This window comes from Monodelphis domestica, chromosome 3, assembly GCF_027887165.1.
Source record: "Monodelphis domestica isolate mMonDom1 chromosome 3, mMonDom1.pri, whole genome shotgun sequence".
Taxonomy (NCBI): domain Eukaryota; kingdom Metazoa; phylum Chordata; class Mammalia; order Didelphimorphia; family Didelphidae; genus Monodelphis; species Monodelphis domestica.
In genome coordinates, this window is record NC_077229.1 from 442,309,319 (window position 1) to 442,324,147 (window position 14,829).

General features: G+C 34.2%; 1 protein-coding gene across 4 annotated transcripts in view; it reads right to left on the reverse strand.

The window, feature by feature from the left end:
* LMBRD2 (LMBR1 domain containing 2) overlaps window positions 1–14,829 on the reverse strand; it is a 59,030-nt gene that overhangs the window by 29,638 nt on the left and 14,563 nt on the right. For all 4 annotated transcript variants that reach the window (XM_056824547.1, XM_001365224.4, XM_007487453.3 and 1 more), the window contains exons 2-6: window positions 12,995–13,224; window positions 12,679–12,773; window positions 11,746–11,841; window positions 10,632–10,799; window positions 7,346–7,556 (exon numbers count right to left, since the gene is read on the reverse strand). In XM_056824547.1, the coding sequence (XP_056680525.1) occupies window positions 7,346–7,556; window positions 10,632–10,799; window positions 11,746–11,841; window positions 12,679–12,773; window positions 12,995–13,168 (744 nt within the window). In that variant the 5' untranslated portion in view covers window positions 13,169–13,224. The remainder of the gene's footprint in view (window positions 1–7,345; window positions 7,557–10,631; window positions 10,800–11,745; window positions 11,842–12,678; window positions 12,774–12,994; window positions 13,225–14,829) is intronic.

Sequence of the window (14,829 nt, forward strand, 5' to 3'; positions counted from 1 at the left end):
CCACAAGACAAATATTCAACTGTCTCCTAAACATCATTTATGCTTTAAAGTCTGTTTTCAGAAATGGAAGATGAGTAAAAGCAATTAAGTGGTATATTTCAGAAGGCATAACTTCCTAACACCCTCAACTTCAATAAGCTCTACCATCCATTCTAATTCATTCACCTACCATCCTGTATCATGATATCATTTGAAATTTCACTAGCTCGAAAAGCCTGCACTATTAGGGGAACTTCAATTTCTGGTCCATCTACTTCTCCTCTGAAAATTCTTCTTTCTCTTTAGGGTGACTTCAGTCACCAGTTTGTTCACTTTTATACACATCTGTATACAACTCTGTTCTGCCCCTCACTTTCTTCCTATAGTGCCTTGATTCTACAATCATCAACTTCAAAAAAGTCCTAACTTTTACTCGTTAATCTCTTGCCTACTTACTCTCACAACATTCCTTCCAATTCTCAAGCTAATATAATTTATAGCACCCACTCTCCTAGAAGATATCATCAAACTAAGCTAACTTGGACCATGAAAAATGTATGTTATCTAACTTCACAAGCAGACCCTTACTAATGCATGACAACACTCTTAATTACCTGTAATGATACTATCAAACTCCCTAAACCAGTTATTCCGGATAAATTTTCGCTCATGCCTATCAATTTCACCCCATATCTTTTCACTCTCAGCAGTAGAGCTCACCTCCTATTTTACTAAGAATATGGAAAGTATCAAACCTGAACTCTCGCAATTCATTCTTACCATGCAACAATTATCTCCAAATGAAAACTCTTGTTTCCGTTACCTGTCTTATCCATAACCTTGATTAATCATCCCTCTTCCCCATCATCTTATCTTCTTTATTGGTTTTGTTCCAAATTATAAATAGGTCTCTCTTAAAAAAAAAAAAAAGTATTCCCCTAATCCACCCATCCTCTTAATCTCTCTCCTTGATTTTATAAAAAATAGTCTATTTTTATATTATTTACATTAATATATTTGTATTAATATATTTTATATTACCCACCTCCTGATAGAAATATTAGGCTAAAATATGCAGAATAGGACACATTTAGGGACATGGCCATGTGAGAATTTGCTTTGCTTTACTCTTAATTTGTTAAAAGGTTTTTGTTTGTGGGGTTTGGGGTTTTTTGGGGGGTGGAATAGCAGGAGAGAATAGTTTGATAATTTTAAAAACTAAAATTTAAAGGAAGAACAGTCTACACTGGCAACTTATTCTACCTCAAAACCTTTATTATCTAGGCATTAAATCCCAGCAGAAATAGTAATGTCCAACATCCCTAATGACCCCCTTATCATTAAACCCAATGGCCTTTTTTTGTGTGTTTATTTTCCTTGGGCTCACTACAAATAGCACCAAGCACTAACCTTTCTCTTCTTAATATCATTCTCTCCCTTAATTTCCTTGTCAATTTACCTTCTGGTTCTCTTCTTTTAGCCCTCACTATTCCTTTTTTCCTCTTTTGCTGACTCTTCATCTTTTCTCCATTATTTCAAGTGTTATTATCTACAAAAGTTCTGTCCTTATCTTTCATTTCTTCCTCTTCCTCAGCTATCTATTGACTCTCATGCTTTAAGTATTACTTCTAAGCTGAGCTTACTCAAATCTGTATCTCTATCCCAACCTTTTTCCAGAGCACCAAATTTACATTTTCAATTGTATGCTGGATAGTTTTACTTTGGAATCCTGTTGGAACCTCAAAACCCATCTTGTCCTAACTGAATTCATCTTGCAAACCCACTCTTCCACATGAACTTTTATACTTCTGCTGGTGTTCTCACCACACCTGACATTACCTCAAAGTTATTTCTGGTCCTTCTTTTACCTTTGCTTCACACATCTGACCAATTAACAAGTCCTGTTGATTCTACAGCCACCATAACTCAGGCCCACGTGCTGAAGATGGAAGAGGCAGTGAATACATTGGATGAAAGAATTAGATTCCAAAAGAATCTTAATCATTTGAAACAATGGGCTTGGTCTTTATTTTTTTTTGAGGAAGTCCTGAAAAAGCGGTAATTCAAATTTTTAAAAATCAAAAATTTTTGTGCTATATAATTTTGTAAAATTTTCAATACTTTCCATTGGAAATAATCTCCTTACCCCACTTTTATCTTTTGAAAAGTCTTTGTTTCTGTATATGTATCTTGGACCCTCATTTCTTCTCCCTCTATACTACTTTACTTGGTGATCTCTCATCAGCTCCCATAGATTTAATTATCATCTCTTCTGATGATTCTAAAATCTACTTATCTTAACCTCAAATTCTCTACTGACCTCAATTTGAATGGGTCAGATCTTAAACAAGATATATCTTAAAAGAAAATACTGGACTCTTTAACTTTACTCAGAACTTTTTATTTATATTATCACTATTATAGCTGGACAATTCCACATTCCTATTGATGTTTTCTCATGAATTTTTTTAAAAGGACCAATCAAAAATCTTTTATTTTGTTCTTAGGGTCAAAAAATTCAACTGCATAAATAATAGAGAAGAAAATTTTAATAGCAAATCAAAAGGAGTTTAAGTTCTCAGTAAGCTTTTTTGAAGTGGAGACAGAGAAAGAGTACTGAATCCAACCCTAAGTTATGCTTCATATATAATCTTGAGATAATTTACCTTGGTTTCATCATCTATAAAATGAGTTTTCTAGTCCCAATTCTTTCAATATTAGTACCCTCCACATATACTATGTTCTAGAGAAACTGGCATACTTGCTTTTTCCTACATTTGAGATTCAATTACCATCCTAAATACATAAGCTCAATCTATCCCAAAGCCTGAAATATATTTCCTACTCAGCTCTTTCAGAACTCCACTGGTCTCAAGATTCCCCAGTAGCTGGAATTATAGATGTTTTACCTTGCTAAGCCATCACCTATATTTTGCAATGTTTCTGTCTCCTTTTAATTTCTATTAGAGCTATTGCTTATAACAATCAATAAAAAAGGTATAAAAATGGCTCAGCAAAACTAACCAACACATATCTCTTCTCCACATCATTAAAATTTTGTTGCATTAGGATCTGAACAACTTGAATTTTGAAAAGACATGTACAGAAGATGAAAACAGAGAAAAGTCATGAAGGGAAGATGGTTACCCAAGTGTACCAAAGTTCTGTAGCAAGAATGTCAAGAGTGCCTTAGTTTCTAAAAAGTCAAGGTTGTTAAGTTAAAGACAACAAAAAAGCATTTGTTAAGTCAAATTAGGGAAAAACAGAGGATCAAAGTACACAAGTAAATGATTAGAGAAAAAACATTGCTATGAGTTCTTATTTTGCTTTAGCTCTGTCAAGGAGACCTTTGGACTAGAAAGGAAAAACAAACAAGTAAAGAGTTGATACTCAAGATAAAAGCCCACACCAAAGCTGTCTTTAATAAATTAAGTCACAAGGACTAAATGAACTACATTCCAAGGTACTGAAAGAATAGGTAGATAATACTGATGACTTACTGTCAATGAACTCTAAGACCATGAAGGAGGAAGAACCAAGACAGTAGAGTGATTAGAAGTAGTGTAGTGGGTTCCCCTGCAGAAACTCATACAAACAGATAGAATATGGACTTGATATAGAATTAGGACTGGATCAACACCTCACACCCTATACCAAGATAAATTCAAAATGGGTGAATGACTTAAACATAAAGAAGGAAACCATAAGTAAATTGGGTAAACACAGAATAGTATACATGCCAGACCTTTGGGAGGGGAAAGGCTTTAAAACCAAGCAAGACATAGAAAGAGTCACAAAATGTAAAATAAATAATTTCAACTACATCAAATTAAAAAGGTTTTGTACAAACAAAACCAATGCAACTAAAATCAGAAGGGAAAAAACAAATTGGGAAAAAATCTTCATAGAAACCTCTGACAAAGGTTTAATTACTCAAATTTATAAAGAGCTAAATCAATTGTACAAAAATCCAAGCCATTCTCCAATTGATAAATGGACAAGGGACATGGATAGGCAGTTTTCAGATAAAGAAATCAAAACTATTAATAAGCACATGAAAAAGTGTTCTAAATCTCTTATAATCAGAGAGATGCACACCTCACACCTAGCAGATTGGCTAACATGATAGCAAAGGAAAGTAATGAATGCTGGAGGGGATGTGGCAAAGTAGGGACATTAATTCATTGCTGGTGGAGTTGTGAACTGATCCAACCATTCTGGAGGGCAATTTGGAACTATGCCCAAAGGACTATAAAAGAATGTCTACCCTTTGATCCAGCCATAGCACTGCTGAGTCTGTACCCCAAAGAGATAATGGAGAAAAAGACATGTACAAGAATATTCATAGCTGCGCTCTTTGTGGCAAAAAATTGGAAAATGAGGGGATGCCCATCAATTGGGGAATGGCTGAACAAATTGTGGTATATGTTGGTGATGGAATACTATTGTGCAAAAAGGAATGATAAAGTGGAGGAATTCCATGGAGACTGGAACGACCTTCAGGAAGTGATTCAGAGTGAAAGGAGCAGAACCAGGAGAACATTGTACACAGAGACTAATACACTGTGGTGTAATCGAACGTAATGGACTTCTCCATTAGTAGCGGTGTAATGTCCCTGAACAATCTGCAGGGATCTAGGAGAAAAAACACTATACATAAACAGAGGACAAACTGTGGGAGTAGAAACAATGAGGAAAAGCAACTGCCTGACCACAGCGGTTGAGGGGACATGACAGAGGAGAGACTAAAGGAACACTCTAATGCAAATACTAACAACATGGCAATGGTTTCGAATCAAGAACACATGTGATACCCAGTGGAATCACGCGTTGGCTATGGGGAATGGGGGGAAGAAAAGAAAATGATCTTTGTCTTTAATGAATAATGCTTGGAAGTGATCAAATAAAATATTATAAAATTAAAAAAATAAAAAAGATCTTTAAATAAAGACATGTTAAGAAGATATTTGAAGTACTATGTTTGCCTCTAGTAGCCACATTTTGAGAATGATGTTGCTAAGCAGCAGAGCATCCAAGAATACTAATCCTTTACACTATAGAAATGTGAAGGCCATAAAATAAGCCATATGAGGATATGGTAAGCCCCACAAAAAAAGTGAGGTTACCAGGGAAGACATCATGGCTGTCTTCAACTACTTGAAAAGCTATTTTTAGGGATGAGAAAATAGATTTGTTTCTGCTTGATCCCGAAACACAGAATTAAAAACAAAGGTTGAAAATAAAGTAAATTTAGGCTTCCCATAAGGAAAAACTCCCCAATAATCAGATTGTCTAAAAATGAAATGGGCTGAGTTGGGAGGCAATGAGTTCTTACTGATTATCTTACTGACTATATGAGACTATGGCCTCATCAAACAAAAGCTGGATGACTGAACTTCTTGGGTATGTTTCATATGTGGGTTGGTCAAAGGCCTGTGACTTTCCTTTCAACTGATGTTCTGTGAATCTTTGAACTCAATGAAACTATCCTCAGTCATAGATTATATTGCTAACCCCTTGAGTATAAAGTCCACTAAAACACCCTATCCCAAGTGGTTCAAAGCCAAAGAGCCCATATCTTTTGATATATCATAGCTTTGTGAAGTGCGTAATGCAAAGAAAGGGCTTCATAAGTCCTTTTGTTACTATGGAAACGTGAATTATTGCTTAACACCAATATTCTTCCAGTGATTTTATATGATTGCAAACCATGTGATATCCCTATTTCAAAACATTCAAAATTGCAGGTGAAAAAATTCCCCCCAAAATGCATACTGGATACAAATAAGCTTCAGCATATTACTATCTATGACTTGGACAAAATATGAATTATAGCATCATTTTGCACATACAAAACAAACATAGTTAAAATTAAAGGGTAATGAGTGGCAACAGCTAGGTAGTTCAGTGGATAGAGCCAATCAAGCCTGGAGATAAGAGATCCTGGGTTCAAATCCAACCTCAGATACTCCCTAGCTATGTGACCCTGGGCAAGTCACTTAACTCCCACGGCATAGCCCTTACCCCAATTCTGCCCAGAGCCAATATACAGTATTGATTCTAAGGGAGTTAGTTACCTAGGGTAAAAATTCTATACTACATTGCTGAAAAAAAGTTCTAACTTCCAAGATATATATGAGAAATTGATTTAAATTATAAGAACCAAATCCATTTGTCAATTGACAAAAGGTCCAAGATAAAAATAAGCAGTTTTCAAAGGAAAAATGCTCCAGATTACTAGTAATCAGAGAAATGAAAGCAATTCTTGGCAAACATAACCAAAAGGGAAAATGTTGGTGGGGCTTTAGGAAAAATAGGCATGTCAATGTACTGTTGTTGGAACTGTAAATTTTAAATTTAAAGTGTAAACTGTAAATTTCAAGTCATTCTTGAAATCAATATGGAATTCTGCCTCCAAAGCCACTAAACTGTGCACACTGTTTGGCCCAAAGAGTAATATTACTATGCCTGTACTTCAGAGAAAGGGGAAAATCAGAGAAAGAGAAAAAGACTCTATACATATAGAAATATTAATAATGACTCCTTCAGGAGTAGCAAAGGACAGGAAATTAAGGAAGGAGTAGCATTTGGGGAGTGGCAAATGAGTGAAATTGTTTCAAAAAAATCTGAGATTATAAAAATTGATGGAGTAAAGTGATCAGAACCAAAATAGTTTTATATTAACACTGCAGAAAGACTTTAGAACTCTGACCAAAGAACTAATGAGGAAACATGCTCTCTTGAGAACAAGGTGGACTCAAGAAGTAAAATGAGATATATATAATTTGGGACATGATAAATGTAGGAATTTGTTTTGCTAAACTATGTATGCCTGTACTCTTCCCCCTCTCCCATCATTGGGAGGGGAAGGTGGGAAGGATACAAATAAATGCTAGCTAAGATAAAAGATAAAAAAAGTTCACGAAACATCTGGGCTCAAACACTGTCAACAACTTAAGTTATTTAATGTTTTTTGGAGTTCTGTAAGGAGCAAATATGGAAAGTGCTTTGTAAACTTTAAAGTACTACATAAATGTTACTATTTTCATACCTACTAATATAGCACTAGGCAAATCATCTTTAAAATATTTTTGAGATGAACTTCTTTTCCTTAACCTCTGAGCTTTCTTTAACTATAAAGATGAAGTTTCCAATAGAGAGAATTTATTGGGTGATATCTAATTTAGTGAACAATAGGAACACAAAGCTAGAGGTTTAGGGATAAAGTATCTTGAAGGATTTCCCAGTGACTAATTTTCAGAATTCCAGGCCCACCAGCATTTTAGTTAAAAAATGGATATACTGTATGCACTCTTCTCAATGTTTTCACAGATAAAAATATTATAATTTGAGAATATCTACTTACTTCCATTATATCCTCTAAATTCTCTTCTGCATCTGCTTTCTCTGTCATCAGTTTGGCAGCCTTGAAATATGTCTTCATGAGTAGGTAACCCCTCTTAGCTCCATTCCAATGGGATCGAGGAATTTCCACCAAGCCATACCCCAACAATAAAACAAGGAGGAACAAGCCCCATGTGTTGGCAGCAGCTATCCCAATTGTCTGAAGCTGGTTCCTAAGGAGAAGAAATCATGATAAAAGGATTATTTATAAAATTCACTACTCAACTCTGACAGATGAAGGAATGAATCTACATTTGAATACCACTCATGACAAAACTAGCTCCCTTCAAGGAAGGTCTTTCTCTTTTCAGACTGCTCTAATTATTAAAAATAATTTTAAACACTGAAGCAAATGTCTATGGCTCTAACTTATATACACCATTTGTCCTAGATCTACCTCTGAGGTTAAACACAACATTTTTTTAATTTTATTTTTCTTGTCTTTTTTTATTGGGGAGAGGGGGAGCAGCAACAAGGCTATGTTTTATATAGCTTCACCTTGTATGATGGACATCAAATTACTCATATCATATCTCAATGGAAAGGGAGGTGCTGAAGGAAAGCAATTAATTTTGAACTCAAAATTTAAAGTTGAATGTTAATTTTTTTAAGAAAAAAAAGGCAATTCCAAACTAATAAATTTCTGTCATCCAATCTCAGCTGGGCCCTTAGTGTAGGAAGTAATCATTCTACTCCTCCATAATCCATTCATTATTCCATTTTCTATACTGCTGTTTTTCAAATCCTGTCACTAATTGAGACCTCCTTAACAGTTATGCCTCTATTTATTTATTTATTTATTTATTACTTTTTTTTACTACTTTTATTATTTATTTATTACTGTTTATTTCTGTCTACTGAGGATCTCTCCTCATGCTTCACTGGGGGAAAAAAAAAGATTTTCCATGAGCATTCACTTCTCCCCTTCTCATCATCCATTGCTCAGAAATTTTCCCCCACTGTGGTCTTTTCTTCACTCTCAGATAGAAGATATCCTTATATTTCTTAAAACCAAGAGCTCTACATGCATCCCTAATCAAACTTCCTCACTTCTTTTGAAGCAGGTCTCTATTATGTTCCCCACTCTTTCTCTTATCTTCAATCTCTCCTTGTCTCTTGGCTCCTTTACTGCTGCCTATAAATACAATGATGTCTCATCCATCCTCAAAAAAACACTCACTTAATCTTGCCATCTCAAGTTATTACTCCATCTCTCTCCTCCCCCCTTCTTGGTTAATTGAATTCCTTGAGAAAGTCATCTATTTTTAGGTGGCTCTACTTCCCTTGCTCTCAATCTCTGCTAAATCTTTTGCACTGTGGTTCCCAACATCAACATCAAATGAAACTGCTCCCTCTGAAGTTATGAGTAAAGTCTTAATTGCTGAATCTGATGGCCTTTTCTAAACCCTCAGATTTGTTTACTTCTCTGCAGCATTTGCCTCAGTTGACTATCTCCTCCTGAATATGCTTTCCCCTCTGTGTTTTCACAATACCCTTCTCCCTTGGTTTTTTCCCTACTTAATCTCCTCTGCTTAATCTTCATTTGTGTTGCCCCATAACAGTGGACATCACTCAAAAATCTGTTCTAAACTCTCTCCTGTTTTCCCTCCAAACTTTCTCAGTTAGTGTTCTCATATTCATGGGTTCAATTATCATCTCTCTGAAAATGATTAGTAGATCTATATCTCCAGGCTTCCGCACTAAATTGCCTATTACCAAATCTTACTATTGTTTTTAATGGCATTTCTAATGTCTATCTTTGTCCCTCTGTTCACACGGCTACAATCCTAGTTAAGTCCATAGACACTCTCTGCCCCTGCCTATTATGAGTTTTGTTTTGTTTTGTTTTTCATAGTTGGCTGTTCTCTCTCAAGGGTCTCTTCCTTCCAAACCACCTTCCAATCAGCTGCCAAACTGATTTTCTTAAATCTTCTATCTGCCTTTGCCATCCCCTTAGTAAGCCCCAGTGGCTATTACATCCAGAATCAAACAGAAGCCCCTATAGTTAGCATTCAAAGTTCTTCATAACTGAGCCCCTTCCTATCTTTCCAATCTTCTTAAGTTACTTACCTGTACACACTCTACATTCTAGCCATAATGATCTAATTGCTATTACTCATACACGATACTCATTCACTTGCCTCCATGCCTCTTCTATTCCCACAGCTCTTTTCAAGATTCAGATAAAGTTTCCTGTCTTTTGCAGCAGGCCTGGTTCACTACTCTAGCTGCAAGTGCCTTCCATTCAAGATTACTTATCAACTTGGTATCTATCTTATATGTCCCTAATTACTTACGTGTTGCCTCTCATTAGAATGTGAGCTCCTTGACAACAGGTACTATTTTTTACCTTTGTTAGTTCTTACGTTATCTTACATTATCTAGAGCTTAAGAAATGCCTTTTTGATTTGACTAACTCATTCATCCACTTATTTGATGGGAATAAATGATCTTATGAGCTGTAAAGATTTATATTTCAAAGTATCAGTGTCCAGGCACTCCAAAGTACAAAAACAATATAGAAAATACATCACACTCTCAATAGAAATACTATTTCAAAAATAAAAGATTCTCTTCTTTAAAAACTAGTTATGGGGGACCAGCTAGGTGACTCAGTGAATTGAGAGCCAGGCCGAGAGAAAGGAGGTCCTAGTTTTAAATCTGGTCTCAGATGCTTCCTAGCTGTGTGACTCTGGGCAAATGACTTAACCCCCCACTGCCTAGCCCTTACCATGTTTCTGCCTTAAAACCAATACACAGTATTGATTCTAGAACAGGAGGTAAGGATTTGAAAAAAGATAACTGATTATGGTACTCATTTAATTTTACAAAACATGTTCATTTTAACTTAATTACAGTTGTTTATCTGTTTCACAAAAGGTAATTCATTAGTAGTATTGCTACATTAATTACTTCAGCCAACCTGAATCAATTTCTATCCTTATCAGTAATGTTCAATATATACTTGGGAAGGATGCATTTCTGTACCCATCCCTAAGTGGCATTTACATAAATATTTAGAGATAATTTCTGTATTGAATGATTTTACTAGTAACATAATAGATAAGTGAATTTAAAATATATTCAACTCAACTTTTAGTGCTTAAAGAACATTTAATACTTATTGTTAAATTAAAAGAATGGACATTTCTATTTTAGACAATTCACAAAACACAAAGAAGTTTTGAAAAAAGTAACTCAAACTAAAGAATAAAATTTGTTTCTTTTCTTAATAGTGATTTTCTTACCATTCTAAGTGCAAATTTGGATTTACTGCCACATAAATTAAAAATGCTCCAAAAATCAGCAAATAGGTGCCATAATAGATTGCATTCTCAATTAGTGCTGTTTTGATCTTTCCAGTGATGGAAAATCCTCCAGATCTTGCATATGACTGCATAAAAGGTAATAGGATCCTAATGTAAGAGGAGAGAAAAGCAAAGAGCATAAAATTGCTTAATTTCATCTACTTAATATTTCTGTTTACTAGTTACTCTAATAAGCATCATGGAATTTAAGAGCGCATCTGGATAGGTTTGTACCCTTGCCTCCCCGGATTTTAGCTCCATGACCTTGGACAAAACAGTCATCTGGATTCCTCTTTTTTAAATGTAAACTAACTGTCCTGTCTACCTATCTCAAAGCTCAAATTTGAGGACTAAATAAGATTAAATAATGTGACAGACTGATAACGACAAAGTATCATGAAAATGTAAGGTACTCAAATATGAACGAGAGCAAAAATATTGGGACTACTGACTAATGGGATATTGTTTTGGGGAAAAACATAGCTAAATATATTCAAAATCTCATTTTTATGAGTATTTTTAATAGCAGATACATAATTTTCCTTATGCTTGTATACTAATCCTTTTATTCAATCCATTTAGTGTCTCAGAAGTAGTATAATCTCTCTCACAGAGGGCTTTTTAATAATAAACTCCCTACATCAGAGGTAAGAGGCAATTAAACAATAGGGCCTAATGGGCCAACATTGGAGATGGGATGCCTAGATTCCAGTTCTGGTTTTGTGCCCATAGGCAAGTGACTCCACTTCCAATACCCTCAAACTCCTCTAAAATTCTAAAAGTAGAGAACTAATTGCATAACTGCATTAGCAGAAGTAGTTTACACAGTGGGAGTTCCCCATACCAGGCAAGTCATAGATCTAGACACACTGAGATCCTAAAGAAGATAACACTTCTTTAATACAGTTATTATCATTATAATCAAATAAAAATAATAAACTAGCCACAAATTAAAGAAAATAACTACATTAATACTTGATTAAATCCTAAAAAGTAAAATCTTATTGAATATTGGGGAAGGAAGAAGACAAAACAGAAATATTTTTTCACCTACCATGTTAAAAACTGTGATGTCCAATATACAACACGCCAGAAAATTGGCATGATTCCATCAGGGATATAGCTCCATGGCTTGAAACACGGGTGTTTTCTGTTTTAATAGCACCACCATACCCCCACCCCACCCAAACAAAAAAGTTAAAAACTGTTTGCAACTTAACAATTTATTTTATGTTAATAAAAATTTGAATTTTCTACTATGTGTAGATCATGTTGCAGTAATAATTGTCTTGTTTTAAGCCATTATTATAAAACATCAATTTTACTTAAAACTTAATTCGAAATGATAGTGGCTGCATACTGACTAAAAATAACACATCAACAAAGCACTTTGTTCTAACAAAGAATAGTTTCAACTCAAAGTGCATATTTTAGTTTAATATTAACTTTTGGAGTGATACTTTTGAAATTACCTACAAACTTTTAAAAAGAGCTTCATGGAATCAGAAAACCAAGGGAAATAGCACCATAGCTTTAAAATATCAAGTATCAGGCACTTTTTAATAAATAAAATTACACAAAAAATAAACATACATGTCCAGATACATCTTTAAATTACTGAAGTAAAAATCAATGTACATTAGTTTTCATTTGGAAGTTTTCTAGAAATACAATTAATTTGCTAAAATTACAGTATAATTTTATAGTTCACTCCAAAATTTTGTTTTCATTCCACTGCTTCTGAATCTATTAATCTTGCTTTCACAAATTCCTGGTTTAATGCCTGCCTATATAAAAGTGTCTTGCACACTCAAAAATTTTTTGCTTATATTAGCCATATGCTTAAAAATAAAAGACAAAGATAACTAAAGAGTACATACCTATCTCTCAGGAGGAAAATAACTCTTAAGACAAAAAAATGCATGAATGAAATCTATGAGTTAAAAAATGGTACGCCAATTTTAGATTTAAAAATCAAAAGTATTACCCTCTGTCAGGGACAACTGCAGAGTAAGATCCAGTTATGCTGTTGTTTTCTGAAGGGCTAGAGTTGGCAGCTTGTTTGCATCGGTTGTATATTGTCTAAAATGTCGAAAATATATTTGTAAAAATTGAAGACAAAAAGTGTTATAAAGTAGATGAAAAAAGTTATACTTTTGAAAGTAATTAAATTCAGAATATCTCATTAAAATTTTAAGTTTATATAAATATTACATAAGTTCGCTGATTTTTGATAGGTATATCTTGAATAGATTGTGAAATTGCACCATTCCTCTGACACGAAGGAAAATGTGAACTCTTACCGTACTAACATCCAATGGCAGGATGAAGACTATGAGAAAGCAGAGATACCAAGCAAGTAGTGTTGCTACAATAACAAGTCTATGCTGCTTCTTAAAGTCTCCATATCGATGAAGTATTAACAAAGCCAGAAAAAAGACAAAAACAATTTCAAGTCCCAAAGCTGCACCACTCATTATTGTAGGCTCACTCCAGCCAGCAAAGGCTATTCATCTGAAGATAATCACCATAACTGTAAAAAAGAGAGAAAAGAGAGCAATATCAGCATGTAAAACATTACTCAAAAAAAGTTATCAAATTTAAAAATTTTGATCCAAAACTGAGCTCAGCACCCCTCCTGATTGAAGACCTTTACCATTTTAAGACTTAAAATTAGCTTCAATGTTTGCTTGCTCATGAAAATTCAGGGGAGTATCATAAAGATCATTTCAATAAACCAATTCTATCTAAACTCCATCCAATGATGAATTAAAAATCTTAAATAAAATGCAAAGTGTCTTATGCAATTATACTCAATATATGATTATTATTTTTTACTCTCACCTATTACATTCTCATCAGAATCCTTAATTATTTAGCTTTTTCTCTGTATAATTTTGTTGGATTATTTAAAAAATACTAAAAATAATACCTGCATTAAAGATCTGGTAAAGTACAATGAGCTTGTACTTGATCTTATGGATCTCAGCCATGATCTCATTTGATACTCACAGGAAGTCTTGGACTGGTAGGGAGTAACTAATCTTACTTTTTTGGAGGCAGCATGGTACAGTGGAAAGAATGCTGGGATTTAGGAGGTCAAGAGAACCCTGGGTTTGAATCCTGTTTCAATAACTTATCATATGACCTTAGGCAAATCCCTTAAGCTCTGAACTTCAGTTTTCTCACCAGTAAAATAGGGTTTTACTAATAACATCAGTAGTATATCATTATAGGGTTGTTGTGAGAAAATGAGAAACATGAGAAAAAGCATGTAAAGCATCATAAAATACTATGTAAAATCAGATATTAAAAATGACACAACAATATAAAATCAAGAGCTTCTACCTTTACATGGGTAAAGGGCAGTATCACTTTCCAAAAGAACTGCAAATTATTAACAATCATATGAAAGGTTGTTCTGGATCACCCTCCACCCAAAAAATCTGAAATTTCAGTTCATACTTAGCAAATGAGCAAAGATGATAAAGGATGGGAATAACTTAGGAGAAGAGTTACAGAAAGACAGGATGACTAATATACTTTTGGAGGAGCTGTGCATTGATTCAGTCATTCTGAAAACCAAATTAGAAAGATGCTAAGAAAGTGGCTAGAATGTCCATTTAACCCAAAGATCCCACTGCTGAAAATATACCCTAAAAATTCAATGAAAAAACATTCCATATTCATAGAAATGTTTTATAGCAGCACTTACATAAGGCTGCTTAACCATAATGATTAATCAAGACTAGAAAAATGGATGAGGAAATGCACCTCCTAAGAGGAGACATTTGAGGTCTAGGGACCCTGGGGTGGGGCACCAGCAATTGAACTTAGAAGTGACTAAAGTAAAGACAAAAGGCATGACTAAAATTTGAATTTAAAAACCTTAAATATGCATTAAAAACTCAGTTTATAAATAACATCTGATTTTGACATGAGGAAAGAAAATATTTTTCAAAATGGGTAACATAAGCACTTTCTACTGAATGATGCAAGCTTCAGGTTTTCTTAACTTAAAAGTTAATATTTTCCTTTGGTTCTATTACTGTTAAAAACATACAAAGTTAATCTCTCCTCTTTAATTTTACCACCTGGCAAAATGTATCTGTGACTTCATGTCTGGGTTGAAGATCAT